This window comes from Heteronotia binoei, chromosome 1, assembly GCF_032191835.1.
Source record: "Heteronotia binoei isolate CCM8104 ecotype False Entrance Well chromosome 1, APGP_CSIRO_Hbin_v1, whole genome shotgun sequence".
Lineage (NCBI taxonomy): Eukaryota > Metazoa > Chordata > Lepidosauria > Squamata > Gekkonidae > Heteronotia > Heteronotia binoei.
The window spans coordinates 264152355-264175153 of record NC_083223.1 but is presented as its reverse complement, the minus strand read 5'-3'; the positions used below and the strand labels follow the sequence as shown (position 1 = coordinate 264175153).

General features: G+C 48.2%; 1 protein-coding gene across 1 annotated transcript in view; it reads left to right on the top strand.

The window, feature by feature from the left end:
- Positions 1-22799, top strand: part of SYT11 (synaptotagmin 11) — a 48579-nt gene that overhangs the window by 2310 nt on the left and 23470 nt on the right. Inside the window, exon 2 of the mRNA XM_060255097.1 lies at positions 19316-20142. Coding sequence (XP_060111080.1) covers positions 19316-20142 — 827 coding nt within the window. The remainder of the gene's footprint in view (positions 1-19315; positions 20143-22799) is intronic.

Genomic DNA, 22799 nt, shown 5'->3' with positions numbered 1-22799 from the left:
CTTGCAGCTGTGGACAGATGCAGAGATTTTTAATGTTAATTAAAACCTTCTGCATTTTTTATCACCAAAGCGTGGTGTTTGATGGTCCTTTGGGACAGACACTGTGCCGTGCCATTACCCTCAAGCCGAGCAGGAATGCAAATGTGACAACTAGCGTGGACAAACATCACACCCTTTGAATTCTGGCTTTTAAATCAGCCTGGGTAAGGGGAGGGATAGTGTTTGCTTCTTCGGTAATGTGTAAGAGAAACTACTTTACTGAATTCCGTGATCTCCCCTTCCATTATTTAGGCACCCTAGGGGTTTTTTTTATGACTTTTTGGTTAATGTGAATTGAAATGGGGAGGGGGGGAGATCTGGATTTTATATGTACCTGCCCTTCACCAATTGCAGCACCGAAGATGCTGTTCCAGCAATTTAAATTATCAGAAGGATTATGAATGGGCTTATGGTACTATGGGAGCTGACATTTTAGTGTTAAGCCCTATTTTCCGACATGTACTGCAACAGCACAGTGGGCAAACTCTCCCGACAGTGGAAGCCATGCAGCCCATCCAAGACCCACTTAAACGTCCCTCGTTTCCTTTTTCTATGTTTATCCTCTTTCCAACCCAATTAATTCTCACCCTGTGTCATGGGCACCTGCAGCACGTCCCCCCACCAATACAGATCACAACAACACATCTGATTGAGCTTTGTGTATCCTTGCACACTCACACGCAAGCACAAAAACAAAAAAAGGAGCGTAATCCCAGCCACACAATGAAGTTGTGATTGCGTATAGGCTTTTGAGATTCCCAGGCGTATACAGATGCAGCTGTTCTGCACGCTACACGTAATATTTTTACCCTACAGCCATAAGGACTAGAAGATTATTCCATTTACAGTGTTTGTTTTAAAGTGCCATGTACAAATATGTGTGGATTCCATAGCTTACATTCTGGAAGCAGCTCCCCCCCCCCCAAAAAACCGCCAAACCCTAAACATATTTTATAAGTAGTTATTCTCTAAAAGTTCCATTTTAAATCCTACTAAATCTAGACAAGATGTAAATAAATGTCCAACATTCCAATCTACCAACTATCCCCATGCCCAATCTAACTCGAAGATAAATGTCTAACAATAGTTCTAAAACAGGGGTGTCAAACTCGTTTGTTATGAGGGCCAGATCTGACATAAATGAGACTTTGTTGGGCCAGACCATGTCAGGTTGGGCTGGGCTACGTGTGTACCTATTTAAAATTAGGACACAAACAGAACTAAAGATTCTTTTAAAAAAACCTTAAAACATGAGTACTCGGTCTTAAAGGTGCTTTCTTTGTATTTCTCCCACGGGATCCTGGCAAAGGAATCTCTGGCTCTTTCTATCCTTTCTTAGGGGACCAGAAAGGGGAGGAGCTTCAGTCAATATAAGGAGGGGAGGCTTGGCTCAGTAGCTCTACTGTGCGATTGAAAGAGCCTGGCAAAGCAAGCTCTGCCTCCCTCCTCCCTGAGGGAGGAGCCTCAGCTAATGGAGAAAATAGAGGTTTTGCTCTGTAACTCTGCTGTGCAATTGAACAAGCCTGGCAAAGTAAACTGTGATGCAGAAGGAAGCAAGAGAGAGGGAGAAGGAAGCAGATGACAGCCAGATGCTTGGGGGCCTGATGGGAGCCCTCCAGGGGCTTGATTCAGCCCCCGGGCCGCATGTTTGACACCCCTGTTCTAAAATGATGCTCACGTTTTGGTGAGGTTTTTAAGCAGAGGGGGTTCTATGGTTGTGAGGCAGCTGTTCTGGATTTCATTGCTGGAGCTCTTCTTTGGTTGCAGGTAATGGGACAGGACACTGGGAAGGAGGAGTTTCCTGCTGTGTGAATATTGGCATTTATATGACTGTATCCATTGTTTTTCATTCAGGATTGTGTATGTGATTTCATGGTGATGGTGATACATAGCACTGTCAGAGTACTGGATGCATTTACAAAAAAGCTTGTTTTGAGGTGGGATATGAGAGAGATAAATGGAGCCTAGGTGTTCTGGGAAGGAGTTCCAAGCTAAAGATCCAGTGAGAGAAAATAACAGAAAGTTCCAGGCAGAAGGGGCAGTGAGGGAAAACAGTGTGGCGTTAAAAGGAAAAGAAGAGAGGAGTTTTTTATACCACACTTATCTCAAAGGAATTTCAAAGTGGCTTACAATTACTTCCCCTTCCTCATTCTACAACAGGCACTTTGTAAGGCAGGTGGGGCTGAGAGAATTCTTAGAGGACTGTTCTCCAGTCCACTGCTCTTAACCAGTACACCACACTGGTTACGAGGCAACGAGGGAAAAATGCATGCAGTTCCAGGGATAAGGGCAGAGAGAGGGAACGGCAGGGAGTTCCAGGCATGAGGGGCAGTGAGGGAGAATAGCCAAGAGTTCCAGGCATGAGGGGCAGTAAGGGAGAATAGCCAAGAGTTCCAGGCATGAGGGGCATTGAGGGAGAATAGCCAAGAGTTCCAGGCATGAGGGACAGTGAGGGAGAATAGCCAAGAGTTCCAGGCATGAGGGGCATTGAGGGAGAATAGCCAAGAGTTCCAGGCATGAGGGGCAGTGAAGGAGAATAGCCAAGAGTTCCAGGCATGAGGGACAGTGAGGGAAAATAGCCAAGAGTTCCAGGCATGAGGGGCAGTGAGGGAGAATAGCCAAGAGTTCCAGGCATGAGGGACAGTGAGGGAAAATAGCCAAGAGTTCCGGGCATGAGGGGCAGTGAGGGAGAATAGCCAAGAGTTCCAAGCATGAGGAGCAGTGAGGGAGAATAGCCAAGAGTTCCAGGCATGAGGGGCAGTGAGGGAGAATAGCCAAGAGTTCCAGGCATGAGGGACAGTGAGGGAAAATAGCCAAGAGTTCCAGGCATGAGGGGCAGTGAGGGAGAATAACCAAGAGTTCCAGACATGAGGGGCAGTGAGGGAGAATAGCCAAGAGTTCCAGGCATGAGGGAGAGTGAGCGAGAATAGCCAAGAGTTCCAGGCATGAGGGGCAGTGAGGGAGAATAGCCAAGAGTTCCAGGCATGAGGGGCAGTGAGGAAGAATAATAGGGAATTCCAGAATTATGAGGCAGTGAGAAGGAAATGAGGGGAAATGGTAGGGATCTTCAAGCATAAGGCTAAAACTAAAGTGAAGACAGAGTTTGGGTTGAATGTGGAAGAGAATCTTCTGGGCCAAGGATTTCCTGTGCACAGTGTTTATTATACATACATACATACATACACTATGTCACAGAAATGAGTACACCCCTACACATTTTGTAAATATTTAAGTATATCTTTTCATGTGACAACACTGAAGAAATGACACTTGGCTACAATGTAAAGTAGTGAGTCTGCAGCTAGTATAACAATGTAAATGTGCTGTTCCCTCAAAATTACACAACGCACAGCCATTAATGTCTAAACTGCTGGCAACAAAAGTGAGTACACCCCCTAAGTGATAACGTCCAAATGGGGCCCAAAGTGTCAATATTTTGTGTGGCCACCATTATTTTCCAGCACTGCCTTAACCCTCTTGGGCATAGAGTTCACCAGAGCTTCACAGGTTGCCACTGGAGTCCTCTTCCACTCCTCCATGAAGACGTCACGCAGCTGGTGGATGTTAGAGACCTTGCGCACCTCCACCTTCCATTTCAGGATGCCCCACAGATGCTCAATAGGGTTTAGGTCTGGAGACATGCTTGGCCAGCCCATCACCTTTACCCTCAGCTTCTTTAGCAAGGCAGTGGTCGTTTTGTAGGTGTGTTCGGGGTTGTCATCATGTTGGAATACTGCCCTGCGGCCCAGTCTCCGAAGGGAGGGGATCATGCTCTGCTTCAGTATGTCACAGTACATGTTGGCATTCATGCTTCCCTCATTGAACTGTAGCTCCCCAGTGCCAGCAGCACTCACGCAGCCCCAGACCATGACATTCCCACCACCATGCTTGACTGTAGGCAAGACACACTTGTCTTTGTACTCCTCACCTGGTTGCTGCCACACACGCTTGACACCATTTGAACCAAATAAGTTTATCTCGGTCTCATCGGACCACAGAACATGGTTCCAAAAATCCATATCCTTAGTCTGCTTGTCTGCAGCAAACCGTTTGCAGGCTTTCTTGTGCATCATCTTTAGAAGAGGCTTCCTTGAGGGACGACAGCCCTGCAGATCAATTTGATGCAGCGTGTGGCATATGGTCTGAGCACTGAAAGGCTGACCCCTCACCCCTTCAACCTTTGTAGCAATTCTGGCAGCACTCATACGTCTATTTCCCAAAGCCAAACTCTGGATATGACACTGAGCACAGGCACTCAACTTCTTTGGTCGACCATGGCGAGGCCTGTTCGGAGTGGAACCTGTCCTGTTAAACAAACTGTATGGTCTTGGCCACCGTGCTGCAGCTCAGTTTCAGGGTCTTGGCAATCTTCTAATAGCCTAGGCCATCTTTATGTAGAGCAACAGTTCGTTTTTTCAGATCCTCAGAGAGTTCATTGCCATGAGGTGCCATGTGGAACTTCCAGTGGCCCCATTTGGACATTATCACTTAGGGGTGTACTCACTTTTGTTGCCAGCAGTTTAGACATTTATGGCTGTGCGTTGCGTAATTTTGAGGGGACAGCACATTTACACTGTTATACAAGCTGTAGACTCACTACTTTACATTGTAGCCAAGTGTCATTTCTTCAGTGTTGTCACATGAAAAGATATACTTAAATATTTACAAAATGTGAGGGGGTGGACTCAGTTCTGTGACATACTGTGTGTGTGTGTATGTATATATATACACATGTGTACATATAATATATGTATGTGAACATAAGAACATAAGAACATAAGAGAAGCCATGTTGGATCAGGCCAACGGCCCATCAAGTCCAACACTCTGTGTCACACAGTGGCAAAAAATGTTGTATACACACATACACTGTGGCTAATAGCCACTGATGGACCTGTGCTCCATACACTGTGGCTAATAGCCACTGATGGACCTGTGCTCCATATTTTTATCTAAACCCCTCTTGAAGGTGGCTATACTTGTGGCCGCCACCACCTCCTGTGGCAGTGAATTCCACATGTTAATCACCCTTTGGGTGAAGAAGTACTTCCTTTTATCCGTCTTAACCTGTCTGCTCAGCAATTTCATCGAATGCCCACGAGTTCTTGTATTGTGAGAAAGGGAGAAAAGTACTTCTTTCTCTACTTTCTCCATTCCATGCATTATCTTGTAAACCTCTATCATGTCACCCCGCAGTCGACGTTTCTCCAAGCTAAAGAGTCCCAAGCGTTTCAACCTTTCTTCATAGGGAAAGTGCTCCAGCCCTTTAATCATTCTAGTTGCCCTTCTCTGCACCTTCTCTAAAGCTATAATATCCTTTTTGAGGTGCGGCGACCAGAACTGCACACAGTACTCCAAATGAGACCGCACCATCGATTTATACAGGGGCATTATGATACTGGCTGATTTGTTTTCAATTCCCTTCCTAATAATTCCCAGCATGGCATTGGCCTTTTTTATTGCAAACGCACACTGTCTTGACACTTTCAGTGAGTTATCTATCATGACCCCAAGATCTCTCTCTTGATCAGTCTCTGCCAGTTCACACCCCATCAACTTGTATTTGTAGCTGGGATTCTTAGCCCCAATGTGCATTACTTTGCACTTGGCCACATTGAACCGCATCTGCCACGTTGACGCCCACTCACCCAGCCTCAACAGATCCCTTTGGAGTTCCTCACAATCCTCTCTGGTTCTCACCACCCTGAACAATTTAGTGTCATCCGCAAACTTGGCCACTTCACTGCTCACTCCGAACTCTAAATCATTTATGAACAAGTTAAAAAGCATGGGACCCAGTACCGAGCCCTGCGGCACCCCACTGCTTACCGTCCTCCACTGCGAAGACTGCCCATTTATACTCACTCTCTGCTTCCTATTACTCAGCCAGTTTTTGATCCACAAGAGGACCTGTCCTTTTACTCCATGATTCTCAAGCTTTCTAAGGAGCCTTTGATGAGGAACTTTATCAAAAGCTTTCTGGAAGTCAAGGTAAACAACATCTATCGGGTCTCCTTTGTCCACATGTTTGTTCACCCCCTCAAAGAAATGCAACAGGTTAGTGAGGCAAGATCTTCCCTTGCAGAACCCATGCTGAGTCTTCCTCAATAACCCGTGTTCATCAATGTGCCTACTCATTCTGTCCTTGATAATGGTTTCTACCAACTTTCCCGGTATTGAAGTCAGACTGACTGGCCTGTAGTTTCCCGGATCTCCTCTGGAACCTTTTTTAAAGATGGGGGTGACATTTGCTACCTTCCAGTCCTCAGGAATGGAGGCAGATTTCAATGAAAGATTACAGATTTTTGTTAGAAGATCCACAAGTTCAACTTTGAGTTCCTTCAGAACTCTCGGATGTATGCCATCCGGACCCGGTGACTTATTAGTTTTTAATTTGTCTATCAGTTGTAGGACCTCCTCATTTGTCACCTCAATCTGACTCAGGTCTTTCAACACCCCTTCCAAAATTAGTGGTTCTGGGGCGGGCAAAAAGTTCTCGTCTTCTACAGTGAAGACGGAGGCAAAAAATTCATTTAGCTTTTCAGCCATTTCCCTATCCTCCTTCAGTAATCCTTTTACCCCATGGTCATCCAAGGGCCCCACTGCCTCCCTGGCTGGTTTCCTACTTCTAATATATTTGAAGAAAGTTTTATTGTTGGTCTTTATGTTTTTTGCAATATGCTCCTCATAGTCCCTTTTTGCCTGCCTGATCACAGTCTTGCATTTGATTTGCCACAGCCTGTGTTCCCTTTTACTAATCTCACTTGGACTGGTTTTCCACCGCTTAAAGGAGTCCTTCTTACCTTTTACAGCTTCCATTACTTTGTTTGTTAACCACGCAGGCCTTTTCTTATGCCTGTTTGTGCCTTTCCTAACTTGTGGTATGTATTTTATCTGAGCTTCTAGGATTATAGTTTTAAATAGCGTCCAAGCTTTCTCAAGGGTTTTGACCGTATGTACCTTTCCTTTCAGTTTCTTCCTCACATGCCTCCTCATCTCAGTGTATTTACCCCTTTTAAAGTTAAACGTGGTTGTGGTGGTCTTTTTGGACAACTCCCTATTTATACAAACGGTGAAATCAATAACATTATGGTCACTGCTCCCAAGCGGCGCAATCACTTTTACATCTCTCACCAAGTCTTGGGCATTACTTATGACCAAATCCAGGATCGCCCCACCCCTGGTAGGTTCTGAGACCATCTGCTCCATAGCACAGTCATTGAGAGCATCAAGAAACTCAATCTCTTTCTCTCGACCAGAACACATATTGACCCAATCAATCTGCGGGTAGTTAAAATCACCTATTACAACACAGTTTTTACGTTTAGCCGCTATCTTTAAGCCTTCCATCATATTATAATCGTCCTCTCTCTTTTGATTTGGTGGGCGATAACAAACTCCCATAGTTAAATTTCCTTTTGGGCCCTCTATTTCAACCCAAAGCATTTCTAAAAGTGAATCTAATTCTCTGATCTCAGCCTTACTGGACCGTATATCCTCTCTGACATACAGAGCCACCCCACCTCCAACCCTTCCCTCCCTATCCTTCCGATATAGCTTATATCCAGGAATCACCGTGTCCCACTGATTCTCCTCATTCCACCAAGTTTCTGAAATTCCCACAATGTCTATGTTTTCTCCCAGCACTAAACATTCCAATTCACCAATTTTACTTTGAACACTTCTAGCATTTGCATACAAACATCTATAATTTCCCAGGCGAGCTAGGCCCGCCACCTTCCTCCTGCCGCCTCGAGACACTGGCAGACAGTCCATATTGTTTGTCACCTTCACAGTGGACAACTCCGGTCCGTTACCCGGTAGAAAAATAGCAGCTAACCCTTCATCTCTTTGAGACGAGTCCTCCCGAACCAGAGACATTTCATCTCCTGTCGGCTTTCCCCCAAGATTTAGTTTAAAAACTGCTCTGCCACCTTTTTGATTTTAAGCGCCAGCAGCCTGGTTCCATCCGGGGACAAGTGGAGACCGTCTCTTTTGTACAGCTCCCGCTTGTTCCAGAAAGCATCCCAGTGCCTAACAAACTTAAACCCTTCCTCCTTACACCATCGTCTCATCCACACATTGAGACTTCTAATTTGTGCCTGTCTCTCCTGCCCTGCACGTGGAACAGGTAGCACTTCCGAGAAGGCTACCTTGGAGGTCCTGGCCTTAAGTCTCCCGCCTAGCAGCCTAAATTTTTCCTCCAGGACCTCACGACTGCATTTCCCCACATCGTTGGTGCCAACATGCACCACGACCACAGGCTCCTCCCCAGCACTGTCTATCAGTCTATCTACTACACGCGTAATGTCCGCTACCTTCGCACCAGGCAGGCAAGTCACCATACGGTCAGTACGCGGTTTCGCCACCCGGCTGTCTACTTGCCTAATGATCGAATCACCAACTACCAATACCCCCCCTCTCCCCCTGCTCAGGGATGGTTCCTTGGCGCGAAAGGATTCCCGCTCACCGACCGAAGAAGAGGTCCCTTCTGAGGGCGCATTCCCCTTATCCTCAGCACGGTGCCCTGTTCCCTCTCGACCCTCACGCTCTCTGGCAGCAACGGGGCTGCTACGTTCAGAGCGGGGCTCATCTAATACGCCCCCGAGAGTCTTCCCCAAGTGCCTAACTGACCGTCTCTGCTTCTCCAGGGCAGTCACCTCGGCCTCAAGGGTACGAACTCGTTCCCTGAGGACCAGGAGCTCCTTGCATCGAGCACACACCCAAGACTTCTGTCCTTTGGGCAGATAGTCATACATGTGACACTCAGTGCAAAACACTGGAAAGCCCCCAACCCCCTGCTGGCATTCTATCTTCATTGTATATATATATATATATTAAAATATACAGTCCTCTTTAAATGCTGTTTAAGTGGCTCCCCTTCTGGCGGGTCAACTTACCTAAACTTACCTTATTGGGAACTTACCTTATTTGGAGAACAAGGAAGCCAGGGATCTGGGTTCCTGCTCCTTAGAGAGCCCCTAGGCGAAGAGCCACAGGCCAAGAGCCCTTTGGCAAGGCGCAGCTTAAAATGCAAAGAGGTGGAGCAGGGCACTCCTCAGCAATCACTCTCAATCAGCAGCAATCACTCTCAATCTCTTTCACCCTTAAGGCAGTCAACCAAACAAAGAGCAGTCAACCAAACAAAGAGCAGTTCCCCAGCTATCACACCTTAGAATTTTAGGCAGCCCCACAAACCTTAGAATGTAGTCCTTCAAAACTCAGAAATTCTCAGCAATTTCTCCAGCTGTCTCAGCTATCAGAGCTGCTCTGCTCTGCTCCTCCCAGACCTCTGTGAGATGTGCTCAGCCTTTGGCAAGGCGCAGCTTAAAATGCAAAGAGGTGGAGCAGGGCACTCCTCAGCAATCACTCTCAATCAGCAGCAATCACTCTCAATCTCTTTCACCCTTAAGGCAGTCAACCAAACAAAGAGCAGTCAACCAAACAAAGAGCAGTTCCCCAGCTATCACACCTTAGAATTTTAGGCAGCCCCACAAACCTTAGAATGTAGTCCTTCAAAACTCAGAAATTCTCAGCAATTTCTCCAGCTGTCTCAGCTATCAGAGCTGCTCTGCTCTGCTCCTCCCAGACCTCTGTGTGTGTGTGTGTGTGTGTGTGTGTGAAATGTACACACACACAGACTGACTGTATATATAAGCGGTGGCCAAACTTGGTTAATGTAAGAGCCACATAGAATAAACATCAGATGTTTGAGGGCTGCAAGACAGGAAGGAAGGAAGGAAGGAAGGAAGGAAGGAAGGAAGGAAGGAAGGAAGGAAGGAAGGAAGGAAGGAAGGAAGGAAGGAAGGAAGGAAGGAAGGCAAACAGCTGGGGGAGGGATGGAGAGGTGGAAAGAAAGCAGCTTTAACTTTACATGCATTCCCCAAACTGCTGGCTGGCTTGGCTTGGAGAAGTGATATAAAGAGACAAATGCCTTCTCCAAGCCTGCCAATGGGGTGGTGGGGGCTTCAAGAGCCACACAATATGTGTGAAAGAGCTACACACGGCTCCCGAGCCACAGTTTGGCCACCCCTAATGTATATTTTACTTCAACACTTGCCTTGGTGGCTGTTACGAGAACAGAAAGGCGGGGTATACATTTGGTAAAAGCAATTTTAAAAAATACCCTAGTCATCAAAAGTAACTCTTTGACTACTCTGATGGCCTTTTAAATATAATGAGTTGGTTCCTGATGATGCTTTCCACTCAAGGAAGGCCGAAGTGCCTTCCCTGATGCAAGGGGCTGTGGTTCTCTGCTTCCCCCAGAGAGAAAGCGGTTGTTCCCCCCCCCCTTGTGGCTTGTAATAACTGGCCCCTTTCATTCAGCCCCATGAAAAGCGCTGAGTTAATCTGGGTGATGTCATCAAACCAGCTGAGGTCACCCTCCCCTTTCTGTTTTATCACTTCAGCATTTAATCCCATGGTTACCTTCTGTAGAAAATGTCCTAAGGGTAGGGTTGCCGATCCCCAGTTGGGGGCAGGGGATCCCCTGGTTTGGAGGCCTTCGTCCCACTTCAGGGTTATCAGAAAGTGGGGGGGGGAATGTCCCCTGAGCACTCCATTATACCCTTTAGAGACTGGTTCCCATAGAATATAGTGAAGAATTGATCTGTGGGTATCTGGGACTCGGGAGGGGGCGCTGTTTTTTAGGTAGAGATACCAATTTTTCAGCATAGCATCTGGTGCCTCACATAAAAAAAAACCTTAAAAGTTTTGAAAAGATTGGGCCAAGAATTCCAATTTTACGGGCCCCAGAAGGAGGTGCCCCCCTCCTCCATTATTTCCACAGGAGGGAAGGCGTTTAAAAGGAGTGTGGTCCCTTTAAATGTGATGGCCAGAACTTCCTTGCTTCTGGCTCCACCCCCAAAGCCCCCAGATATTTCCTGAGTCAGGCCAGGCAACCCTACACTAAGGGCTAGAGGAGGTGAGGGTTACATCCTGCTCACCCCTCCCTTCCTTGTTTCAAAACACCTAATCTGTCCATCAGTATACATGCTGCATAACTGAGACGTGTGTCAACATCTAAATTTCAGTGGAAATATCGGGGTGGCAAAGGAAATAAGAAAATAACAAAGGGGTGGTGAGGGGAATGAGAGAAAAGCAAGAGAAGAAAGGCTGAAGGAGCTGGGCCTGTTTAGCCTGGAGAGGAGGCGATTGAGAGGTGATATGATCATCTTCAAGTATTTGAAGGGCTGTCATAGAGAGGAGGATGTGGAATTGTTTTCTGTGGCCCCAGAAGGTAGGACCAGAACTAATGGGCTGAAATTAAACCAAAAGAGTTTCCGTCTCAACATTAGGAAGAACTTCCTGACCGTTAGAGCGGTTCCTCAGTGGAACAAACTCCCTCGGGAGGTGGTGGGCTCTCCTTCCTTGGAGGTTTTTCAACAGAGGCTAGATGATCATCTGGCAGCAATGAAGACCCTGTGAATTTAGGGGGAGGTATATGAGTTTCCTGCATTGTGCAGGGGGTTGGACTAGATGACCCTGGAGGTCTCTTCCAACTCTATGATTCTATGTGAGTTACAAAGGCTACTCCATGGTTAAAAACACAGGAAAGCTAGGGGTCCATCCTGTCCAGCAACCTGCCTCACACACCAGCCAAAGAGTTCCTCTGGAGGGCCAACAACTGGGCATGGAGGCCAAGGCCTTCCCCTGATGTTGCCTCCTGGCTCTGGGATTTGTACCTTTGACTGTGGAGGCTCCCTTCAGTCAGCATGGCTAGTAGCCACTGATTGACCTCTCCTCCATGAATCTATGGAATCTACTTTTAATTGCTCCTGTGGCCATTGCTATATCCTCTGGCAGTGAATTCCACATTTTAATCACCCCATGTAAATAATTTTTTTCCCTTTTGTCGGTCCTGAATTCCCTTTAGTACAGGGACTTAGGCTTCCCAATCCCCAGGTCCCAGCGGGGGATCCCCTGGTTTTACAGGCTTCCCCCCTCCCCCAGCCAGCTGGCTGGTGGGGGAAGCCCCACCCCCACATGCATTATGCACCTCCATGAATGATTCTCATAGGGAATGATGGGGAATTGATCCGCTGGTGTCAGGAGCTCTGGGGGGGGGCTGTTTGTTGAGGTAGAGGTGCCAACTTTTCAGTATAGCATCTAGTGCCTCTCCCCAAAATACCTCCCAAGTTTCAAAAGGATTGGTCCAGGGGGTCCAATTCTATGAGCCCCAAAAGGTGTCCCTATCCTTCATTATTTTCTATGGAAGGAAGGCATTCTAAAAGGTGTGCTGTACCTTTAAATGTGATGGCCAGAACTCCCTTGGAGTTCAATTATGCTTGTCACACCCTTGTTCCTGGCTCCGCCCCATTGTCTCCTGGCTCCACCCCCAAAATCTCCTGGCTCCACCCTCAAAGTCCCCAGATATTTCTTGAATTGGATTTGGCAGCCCTATAGGGACTGCATTTTCAAACTTTTGTCCCCAATCATGAGGACTAGAAACCGGATTAATTTAAAAATGAATAGCTGAGGTTCATAAGGAGAGAAACTCCTTTGTGCTAGGCTGTATGCATCACATGTAAAGAATGAAAACAGTTCACAACCTGGACAAGCAAGTATTAATGGGGGGGAAGCAAGAAAATAAATATATCATAGTTGTATACATTTCCTTACACCCAATGAGTCCTACGAATCATTGGCTATGTCACACCATTTCCTGTAGGCCAGCAGAAAGGCTGTTGCTCAGGGTTTGAGAGGGTATCAGGTTTACACCATGAACAGCCTTCACGATCAGTACTTAGCCCACCTGAATTCAGAGAAGAGAAAGAAGAAGAGATTGGATTTATACCCCACTCTTCATTACCCGAAGAAGTCTCAGAGTGGCTTACAATCTCCTTTCCCTCTCCTCCTCACAACAGACACCCCGTGAGGTAGGTGGGGTGAGAGAGTTCTCCCAGAAATGGCTCTTGAGCAGAACAGCTCTGAGAGAACTCGTGATTGATTCAAGGTCACATCAGCAGGTGCGTGTGGAGGAGTGGAGAATCAAACCCAGTTCTCCCAGAAAAGAGTGCACTTAACCATGACACCAAATTGGCTCTCTTCCTTAGCTACCATGGCGACTCCTTCCAGCTGGAGTGCTTCCTTATATCTATCATATTTTTATTCCTTTCTTTCAAAGAGATTAGGACAGGATTAATGGTTTCCCCCCCCCTTTGATCCTCACAAGGGTCCTGTAAAGTAGGCCGAGTATGACTAGTCCACCTAAGGAACCAGTGTGGTGTAGTCGCAGCGGTGTCAACTCATTTGTTATTAAGGCCGAAACTGACATAAATGAGACCTTGTCGGGCTAGGCCATGTCAGTCTGGGGCCATGCGTGTACCTATTTAAGATTAGGTAGCAGAGATAAAAACTTTATAAAGGGCACAGACAATCACAAAGTTAAAAAAAAAATACTTAAAACATTAACACTCAATCTTAAAGGTGCTTTCTTTGTATTTCTCCCATGGGATCCAAGGAACTGGGCAAAGGAAGCCCTGGCTCTTTCTTTCCTTCCCCAGGGGACTAGGAGGCAGAGGAGCTTCAGCCAATTGAAGGAAGAGAGGCTTGGCTCAGTAACTGCTGCTCGATTGAGAGAGCCTGGCAAAGCAAGCTATTTAGGGTTGCCAAGTCCAATTCAAGAAATATCTGGGGACTTTGGGGGTGGAGCCAGGAGACTTTGAGGGTGGAGCCAAGATCAAGGCTGTGACAAGCATAATTGAACTCCAAAGGGAGTTCTGGCCATCACATTTAAAGGGACGGCATACCATTTCAATTCCTTCCATAAGAAACAATGAAGGATAGAGGCACCTTCATTTGGGGCTCATAGAATTGGACCCCCTGGTCCAATCTTTTTGAAACTTGGGGGGCATTTTGGGGAGAGGCACTAGATGCTATACTGAAAATTTGGTGCCTCTACCCCAAAAAACAGCCCTCCCAGAGCCCCAGATACCAGCGGATCAATTCTCCATGATTTTCTATGGGACTAAATCTCCATAGGGAATAACAGAGTTCCCAGCAGACATTTCCCTCCCCTCCCCCTGCTTTCTGAGGACCCTGAAGCAGGGGGAGGGTCTCCAAACTGGGGGATTCCCTGCCCCCACCTGGGGTTTGGCAACCCTAAAGCTATTCCTCCCCCCTTCCTCCCCAAGGGAGGAGCCTCAGCCAATGGAGAAAATAAAGGCTTTGCTCTGTAGCTCCTGTGCTATTGAGCAAGCCTTGCAAAGCAAGCTGTTATGCAGAAGGAAGCAAGAGAGAGGGAGAAGGAAGCAGATGACAGCTGTTCGGGGGCCTGAAACGTGCCCTCCAGGGGACTGATTCAGCCCCCGGACTGCGTGTTTGATGCCCCTGCACTAGCATGCCAGACTACGATCTGAGACCCAAGTTTGAAATTCGAGCCTGCCGTGGAAGCTTGCTGGGTGACCTGCTATTCACACAACTCTCAGCCTGCCCTACCTTAAAGGGTTGCTGTGTGGATAAAAGGAGATGAACAGGAGAATTATGTAAACTACTTTGGGTCCCAGTTTGGGATGCCAGGCTCCAGGTGAGAACTGGGGATCCCCCAAAGTTACAGTTCATCTCTCGACTACGGAGATCAGTTCCCCTGGAGAAATGGAGACTCTGGAGGGTGGTCTCTATGGCACTGAACCCCATTGAGGTCCCTGTCCTCCCCGGGTTCCATCCCCACATTTTCAGAAGTTTCCCAACCTGGATCTGGCAGCTTTACCCCTGCATCCCCTACCCAGTGGCCAGGGGGGAGGGGGATCTGGTTACCCTAGTCCTAGTGGATCCAGTTCCCTGGATCACATGGGAGAAATACAGAGGATGTAGTGATGGCTACGGGAATAAACAGCTTTAAAGAGGGATGAGATAGATCGATGGAGGATAGGTCTACTAGCCAAGGTAGTTGAGGGGAATCCCCGCATTCAGAGACACTGAGCCTCTGAATCCCAGAGCCAAGAAGCAACATCAGAGGAAGGCCTTGTCCTCTCTGCCCTGTTGACCCCCAGAGAAACTGTTTGGCCTCTGTGTGAGACAGGATGCTGGATTAAATGGACCCTCATTTGTCTGATCCAGCAGGGCTCTTCTGATGTTCTTATGAGGGGAAGGCCTTGGCCTCTCTGCCCTGTTTCAGGCCCTCCAGAGGAACTGGTTGACCACTGTGTGATTCAGGATGCTGGACTAGATGAAGCGCTGGTGAGATCCAGCAGGGCTCTTCTGATGTTCTTATGAGGGGAAGGCCTCTCTGCCCTGTTTCAGGCCCTCCAGAGGAACTGGTTGGCCACTGTGTGAGACAGGACGCTGGACTAGATGGATCACTGGTGAGATCCAGCAGGACTCTTCTGATGTTCTTATGAGGGGAAGGCCTCAGCCTCTCTGCCCTGTTGTTGGCCCTCCAGAGGACCTGGTTGAGGTCACAGTGTGAGGCAGGATGCTGGACTAGATGGACCACTGGTCTGATATTCTTATGCTTAAAAATATTTAGTATGATGAGGCCTTCATCTACAATACATCTGTCATAATTAGGGTTGCCAAGTCCAATTTAAGAAATATCTGGGGACTCTGAGGGTGGAGCCAGGAGACATTAGGAGTAGAGCCAAGATCAAGGCTGTGACAAGCATAATTGACTCCAAAGAGAGTTCTGGCCATCACATTTAAAGGGACAGCACACCTTTTCAATGCCTTCCTTCCATAGGAATAATGAAGGATATGGGCACCTTCTTTTGGGGCTCATAGAATTGGACCCCCTGGTCCAATCTTTTTGAAACTTGGGGGGTATTTTGGGGAGAGGCACTCGATGCTGTACTGAAATTTTGCTGGCTCTACCTCAAAAAACAGCCCCGCCCTGAGCCCCAGATACCCACGGATCAATTCTCTATTATTTTCTATGGGAATAAATCTCCCTAGGGAATAACAGAGTTCCCAGCAGACATTTCCCTCCCCTTCCCCCCCCCCCCGCTTTCTGACAACCCTGAAGCGGGGGGAGGGCCTCCAAACCGAGGGATCCCCTGCCCCCACCTGGGGATTGGCAACCCTAGTCATAATTTATGACAATTTGTAGTCGTCCATATTGCAAGCCTCTAGAAAACATCCACTGACCTTCTTTTAATTACTCATCTGGGCGTCCCTTAAAGTAGGGTTGTCAATCTCCAGGTGGTACAAATCAACAACTAAATCACTGTGTAAAATGCAGTGTGATTTAGTTGTTGATTTTTACCTCACGCATCGTGGTCCTTTTGGGTTAATAATCTCCAATCTCGTTATCTCTCAGCATTATAACTGATCTCCAGTTCCTCTGGGGAAAAATGGGAAGGTGGACGCTATGGCATTATATCCCATTGAAGTCTCTCCCCTTCCCAAACCCCACTCTCCTCCAGTTTCACCCCCTAAATCTCTAGGGCTTTCCCAATCCAGAGCTGGCAACTATACTTTAAAAAGTTCCAAAGCTCAGTATTCCTAAGTTAAACCCCGACAGGAAGATTTAAGTACAAACTCTCAAGTCCAAAAGAGAAGAGAAGTGTTAAAAATCCTCTTTCCTTCCCACCCCACCTCATGCTGCTTTAGCTCTTGTGTTAGATTAGCATTATTTACTATTGGGTGGTAGGGTTGCCAATCCCCAGGTGGGGGCAGGGGATCCCCCGGTTGGAGGACCTCCCCCCACTTCAGGGTAATCAGAAAGCGGAGGGAGGGGAGGGAAATGTCTGCTGGGCACTCCATTATTCCCTATGGAGACCAATTCCCATAGGGTATAATGGAGAATTGATCTGTGGGTAACTGGGGCTCTGTGGGGACTGTTTTTTGAATAGAGGCAGCAAATTTTCAGAATAGCATCCAGTACCTCTCCCCAAAATACCCTCCCAAGTTTCAAAAGGATTGGACTAGGGGGTCCAGTTCCATGAGCCCATCAAAAAGGTGCCCCTATCCTTCATTATTTCCAATGGAGGAAAGTAGGGTTGCCAAGTCCCTTGGTGCCTCCGGTGACATCGTGCGGCAGCCACTCTAGGCATTTGGGAGGAAAAAACTCTATGGTAGAAGAAGAAGATATTGGATTTATATCCCGCCCTCCACTCCAAAGAGTCTCAGAGCAGCTCACAATCTGCTTTACTTTCCTCCCCTACAACAGACACCCTGTGAGGTGGGTGGGGCTAAAGAGGGCTCTCACAGCAGCTGCCCTTTCAAGGACAACCTCTGCCAGAGCTATGGCTGACCCGAGGCTATGCTAGCAGGTGCAAGTGGAGGAGTGGGGAATCAAACCCGGTTCTCCCAGATAAGAGTCCGCACACTTAACCACTACACCAAACTGCCTCTCCTATTGTACCACAGAGTTTTCCCTCCCAAATGGCTAGAGCACCCAGGAAAACCCTAGAGTTTTCCCAGGAATGCCTAGAGTGGTCACAACACGCCAGCAATTACGCGATGATGTCACTTCCAAGTTTTGTCATTGTGCTGGCCATGTCGGGGGAGCTTCCCCCACCGGCCCAATGTGGAATCTTCCGGGTGGGGGGGTTCCCAGACTGAACCAGGGGCTAGCCAGTCCTACAGGGAAGGCATTTGAAAGGTGTGCGGGTCCTTCAAATATGATGGGCAGAACTCCTTTTGGAGTTCAATGATGCTTGCCACAACCTTGCTCCTGGCTCCACCCCCAAAGTCCCCAGATATTTCTTGAATTGGACTTGATAACCCTATTGGGTGGTAATAATAATAGTAATAACAACAGCAACAATAATGCGGAATCCTGTGGATCAGTTCTGATAATGCCAGTGGTTCCCCGCCCCCCATGCAGAGACCTTTTCTCTAATGCAGGAGGGAAGGGGAGTTTTCTGGCACCGACGGATAGCGCCGCCATTACCAGAACAGAACTGCAGGATTCAACCCATTATTATTATTTTTGAGACTGCCCAATGATCCGATGTGTCTGCTTACTGAGTAGAAGACAGGGCTTTTTTTTTTACAGGAACGCACGGGAACACAGTTCCAGCTGGCTTGGCCTAATAGACAGTTCCAGCTTGGTGCGGCCTAATAGACAAATGAGTTCCTATGTTAAACAATGGTGATGTCAAGGGTGTGGCCTAATAGGCAAATGAGTTCCTGCTGGGCTTTTTACCCTAAAAGCCCTGGTAGCAGGCAATATTCTCTCTCTAAGCTGCAGAATCTTGTGAGCAAAAATTCTACTGCATGACCTACTGGCATTCAAGTTGTGAGCTGCTGCATCAATGCGTTTGCTCTAGGGCCATTTTTTCCTGAGCTAAGACACAAATGTGTGAGCCAAAGGCTAAAAAAACCCTGTGAGCTAGCTCACACTAACTCAGCTTAGAGGGAACACTGGTAGCAGGGTGCTTTTGTCTGATTTATTTCCGGGGTGGAATTCTAGTAGGAGCTCCTTTGCATATTAGGCCACACACCCCTGATGTAGCCAGTCCTCCGAGAGCTTACAAGGCTCTTTTTTTGTACGCTTCTGGAGGATTGGCTACATCAGTGGGGTGTGGCCTAATATGCAAAGGAGCTCCTGCTAGAATTCCACCCATTTGTTTCCTTTATTTCATTATCCGCCTTTCTCATGGAGAGTGGAGGTAGGTGACACAACCTAAGTCATGGCTCTTCAACCGTGTTGCCCACTGAGACCTTTTCCTGGTGACTGCAGAGTGTTTTCAGCTAGTGGGTGAGGCTCTTAACCAATATGACTTGATTGGCTTATGGTGATCTGGTCAGCTGTGCAGATGAAAATAAGTTTGCTTTGGTGGCAGCTGCCGCCAGTGTTGGTTTTGTTCTCCCTCATGCCTCTTTCCCAGAGCTGGGTTTTTTTTTTAATTACTCCTTTTCTCCCCTGCACTTGGACTTCCTCTGTGCATAGGTGTGGCTTCCCCTTCTCCGGCAGCCATTTGGTGGCACCCATCTCCCTGTATCGAGGTGTCCACAGGCTGAAAAAGATCGGGGGGACCTGGTCTATGTCCATGCCATCAACAGAATGGGACAGCTGCAGTGTTCCCTCTAAGCTGAGTTAGCGTGAGCTAGCTCAAAGATTTTTAGCCTCCAGCTCACTCATATTTGTCTCAGCTCGGGAAGGATGACCCCAGAGCACACTCATTTATGCAGTAGCTCACAGCTTGAACGCCAGTCGCTCACAAAGTAGAATTTGTGCTCACAAGACTCTGCAGGTTAGAGGGAACATAAGACATCAGTAAACGGTGCAGTAGGGTTTGGATTGCGGAAATCTGAAAACCAGCTTTCCCATTGCAACTGCAATGGCTGGTCCGTTCTGATTTTTTTTTTTTTGTTCCTTTCCCTCTGTCCAGATGTCTCCCCAGTTGTGGCCGGCCTCATCGGCGCCACCGTCTTAGTGGTGTCTGTCTCCGCAACCGTGTTCGTATGGACTTGCTGCCATCAGCAAGCGGAGAAAAAACACAAGAGCCCTCCTTACAAGTTCATCCACATGCTGAAAGGGATCAGCATCTACCCGGAGACCTTGAGCAACAAGAAGAAAATCATAAGGATCCGGCGAGACAAGACAGGCGCTGCCGTGAAAGACGGTAGAGGAAACCTTTCCGTAGACGCCGCAGAAGCGGGGCTCGTGAGCTCCGACGTTACCCCCGGCGGGTTGAGCATGGCGGCCCCTTGTGTCAACCAACTCCCGATCAAGGTCAGTTACGGAGAAGAACTGAGTCCGGATCAAAGCTTGACCCCAGCCGGCAGCAAACCTTCCTCTCCGTCATCCCCAGAAGAGGACATCATGTTGGGAACGCTGACTTTTTCAGTGGACTACAACTTCCCCAAGAAGGCGCTGGTGGTCACCATTCAAGAAGCCCATGGCTTGCCGGTCATGGACGAACACAATCAGGGCTCTGACCCCTACATCAAGATGACAATCCTGCCGGATAAGAGGCACCGAGTGAAGACGCGCGTCCTCCGCAAGACCTTGGACCCTGTCTTCGACGAGACCTTCACCTTCTACGGGATCCCCTACAGCCAGCTTCAGGATCTAGTCCTTCATTTCCTGGTGCTGAGCTTTGACCGCTTTTCCCGAGATGATGTCATCGGAGAAGTCATGGTGCCGCTAGCTGGGGTAGACCCCAGCACTGGAAAGGTCCACCTCACCAGGGAGATAATCAAAAGGAACATACAGGTAAGGTGGGGATGGAGCCGCGGCCAAAATAACCCGACGCAAGAAAGGAGAGTCCCGGGCGGGCGAGACCTACTTGGGCTGGCTAGAGAGATCCGGGGGGGGGGGGGGGAAATGTCTGCTGGGTACTCCATTATTCCTTATGGACACCAATTCCCATAAAATATAATGGGAGAATTGATCCACAGTTATCTGGGGCTCTTGGGGTCTTTTGAGAGATAGGCACCAAATTTTCATCATAGCATCTGGTTCCTCTCCTCAAAACACAACCCCCCCACCCCCCAAGTTTCAAAAAGATTGGACCAGGGGGTCCAGTTCTATGAGTCCCCAGAGAAGGTGCCCCATCCTCCATTTCTAACGGAAGGAAGGCATTTAAAAGGTGTGATGTCCCTTTAAATGTGATAGCCAAAACTCCCTTTGGAGTTCAGGTATGCTTGTCACAGCCTTACTCCTGGCTCCACCCCCAAAGACCCTAGATATTTCTTGAATTGGACTTGGCAACCCTATCTTCTTTCCTCCATTTTTACCTACTACAATTCTGTAGGGTAGGTTAGATTGGCTGGGTCATCCAGTGAGCATCAGGGCTGAGTGGAGATTTGGACTCAACCAGGGCATTTTTTTGGTGGAAAAAGCCCAGCGGGAACTCATTTGCCTGTTAGGTCACACCCCCTGACATCACCAGAAGTGTCGTCGCCCATTCAGTAAGTCACTTTCCATATATTGACACAGAGCAGTGCACTGCCATCAGCTGCATTTCATGGATGTGTGTTCTCACACAGCCCAATGAGAGACCTTGTTTTGCCCCCCCCCCCTCTCCCAAACACAGCCGGAGAGAGACAGCCATGTGTGGCAGAGCAGGCAGCGGCAGGCCCCGCTTCTCCCAGGTGGGGGCACTCATGGGTGGCTCTGTGTCTCTTGCTCTCCTAGCACGCCCATTAGAGGTTGGAGGTGGCAAAGAGGTCAGAGTTCACAGTCTGGGAGAAGAAGAGGAAGAAATTAGATTTGTATCCTGCCCTATACTCTGAATCTCAGAACGGTCACAATCTCCTTTACCCCCACCCCCCCACCCCAACAGACACCCTGTGATGTGGGTGGGGCTGAGAGAGCTGTTCCAGAAGCTGCCCTTTCAAGGACAAGCTTTGCGAGAGCTATGGCAGGCCCAAGGCCATTCCAGCAGCTACAAGTGGAGGAGTGGGGAATCAAACCCAGTTCTCCCAGATAAGAGTCTCCATACTTAACCGCTATACCAAACTGGCTCTCCTATACCTCCTCCCCCCACAACAGACACCCTGTGAGGTGGGTGGGGCTGAGAGAGCTCTGACAGAAACTGCCCTTTCAAGGACAACTCCTGCGAGAGCAATGGCTGACCCAAGGCCATTCTAGCAGCTGCAAGTGGAGGAGTGGGGAATCAAACCCATTTCTCCCAGATAAGAGTCTGTGCATTTCACCACTACACCAAACTGGCTGTACACCAAACATGGCTGTCTAGTGCCTTCCCTCTGCCAGAGCCTGGAGACCTTTTTCTGAGCTCCAGCCCTGGCCAAGCCAGCTGGAACTGCGTTCCTGCTCAAAAACTGCCCTGAACTCAACTCTCCCCAGTTCTAATCCGACAGCCTTCCCATAGTCCTGCACATGTTGTTCTGGCCAGCAGTCTAGCACACTTCCCAGGATCATGAGTCGTAACAGAAACAGCGCCAAGTTCTCGAGGACAGAAAATAGCCTGCCAATCGGGGTCAGCCATAGAAACATAAGCAGGAAAGAATCCAGGTTAGCATTTTGAATGTGCTATGGAAAGATGGAATGAAATAAATAAGATGAGGGCTGAATACATCAGGGGTGGCCAACAGTAGCTCTCCAAATGTTTTTGCCTACAACTCCCATCAGCCCCAGCCATTGGCCATGCTGGCTGGGGCTGATGGGAGTTGTAGGGAAAAACATCTGGAGAGCTATTGTTGGCCACCCCTGGAATACATGAACAACAGGATTACAAAAACACATTATGCAAAATCCTGTTTGGGCACCGCCCTTCTGGTTTTCTCTGCCTGTGAAGCATGTAATAATCAATTACCGGTCAAGATGGGAAGGTGTGCTAGTCTGTCTGCAGCAGTAGAAAAAAGCAAGTGTCCCTTAGCATGTCGTGTTCTTAGGGTGCAGGCAGGCAGGAGTCCAAAGCCAGTCCAAGGTCAAAGTCGAGAAAATCAAGCAGGAACCAAGTCACCAATGTTTATGTTTATGTGCAGAATCACAAACCAGAATCAGAAGTCAATGTGCAAAAGACACAAGGTCAGGGTGCCAAAGAAATCAAGCAGGTCAGGATCCGGAAGGAGCGTGGATGCAAGCCAGAGAATAGACTTGTTGCTTCCACAAGAGATATATGGGAGTCTCAATCAGCCTGCAATCTGGGTGGCGGTGACTCTGCTAGAACTCAGGGCTGAGAGATCTGAAGCATCGGCGTGCCTCATGTCTTTGCTCTGAAAGTCCTTTCTGGAGCCTGCTTCGAACTCTTGAGATGGGAGGAGGAGAGCTTGGAGGAGAATGATTGTCAATAGCTGACACTGGTGCCATGAGAGTGATTGATGGGCCAGCTGCTGTTTGTTCAGCTGAGGAACTGGCTGGCAACTCTTCTAGGTCTGTTAACCCTTCCAGCTCCTCCTCGTCAG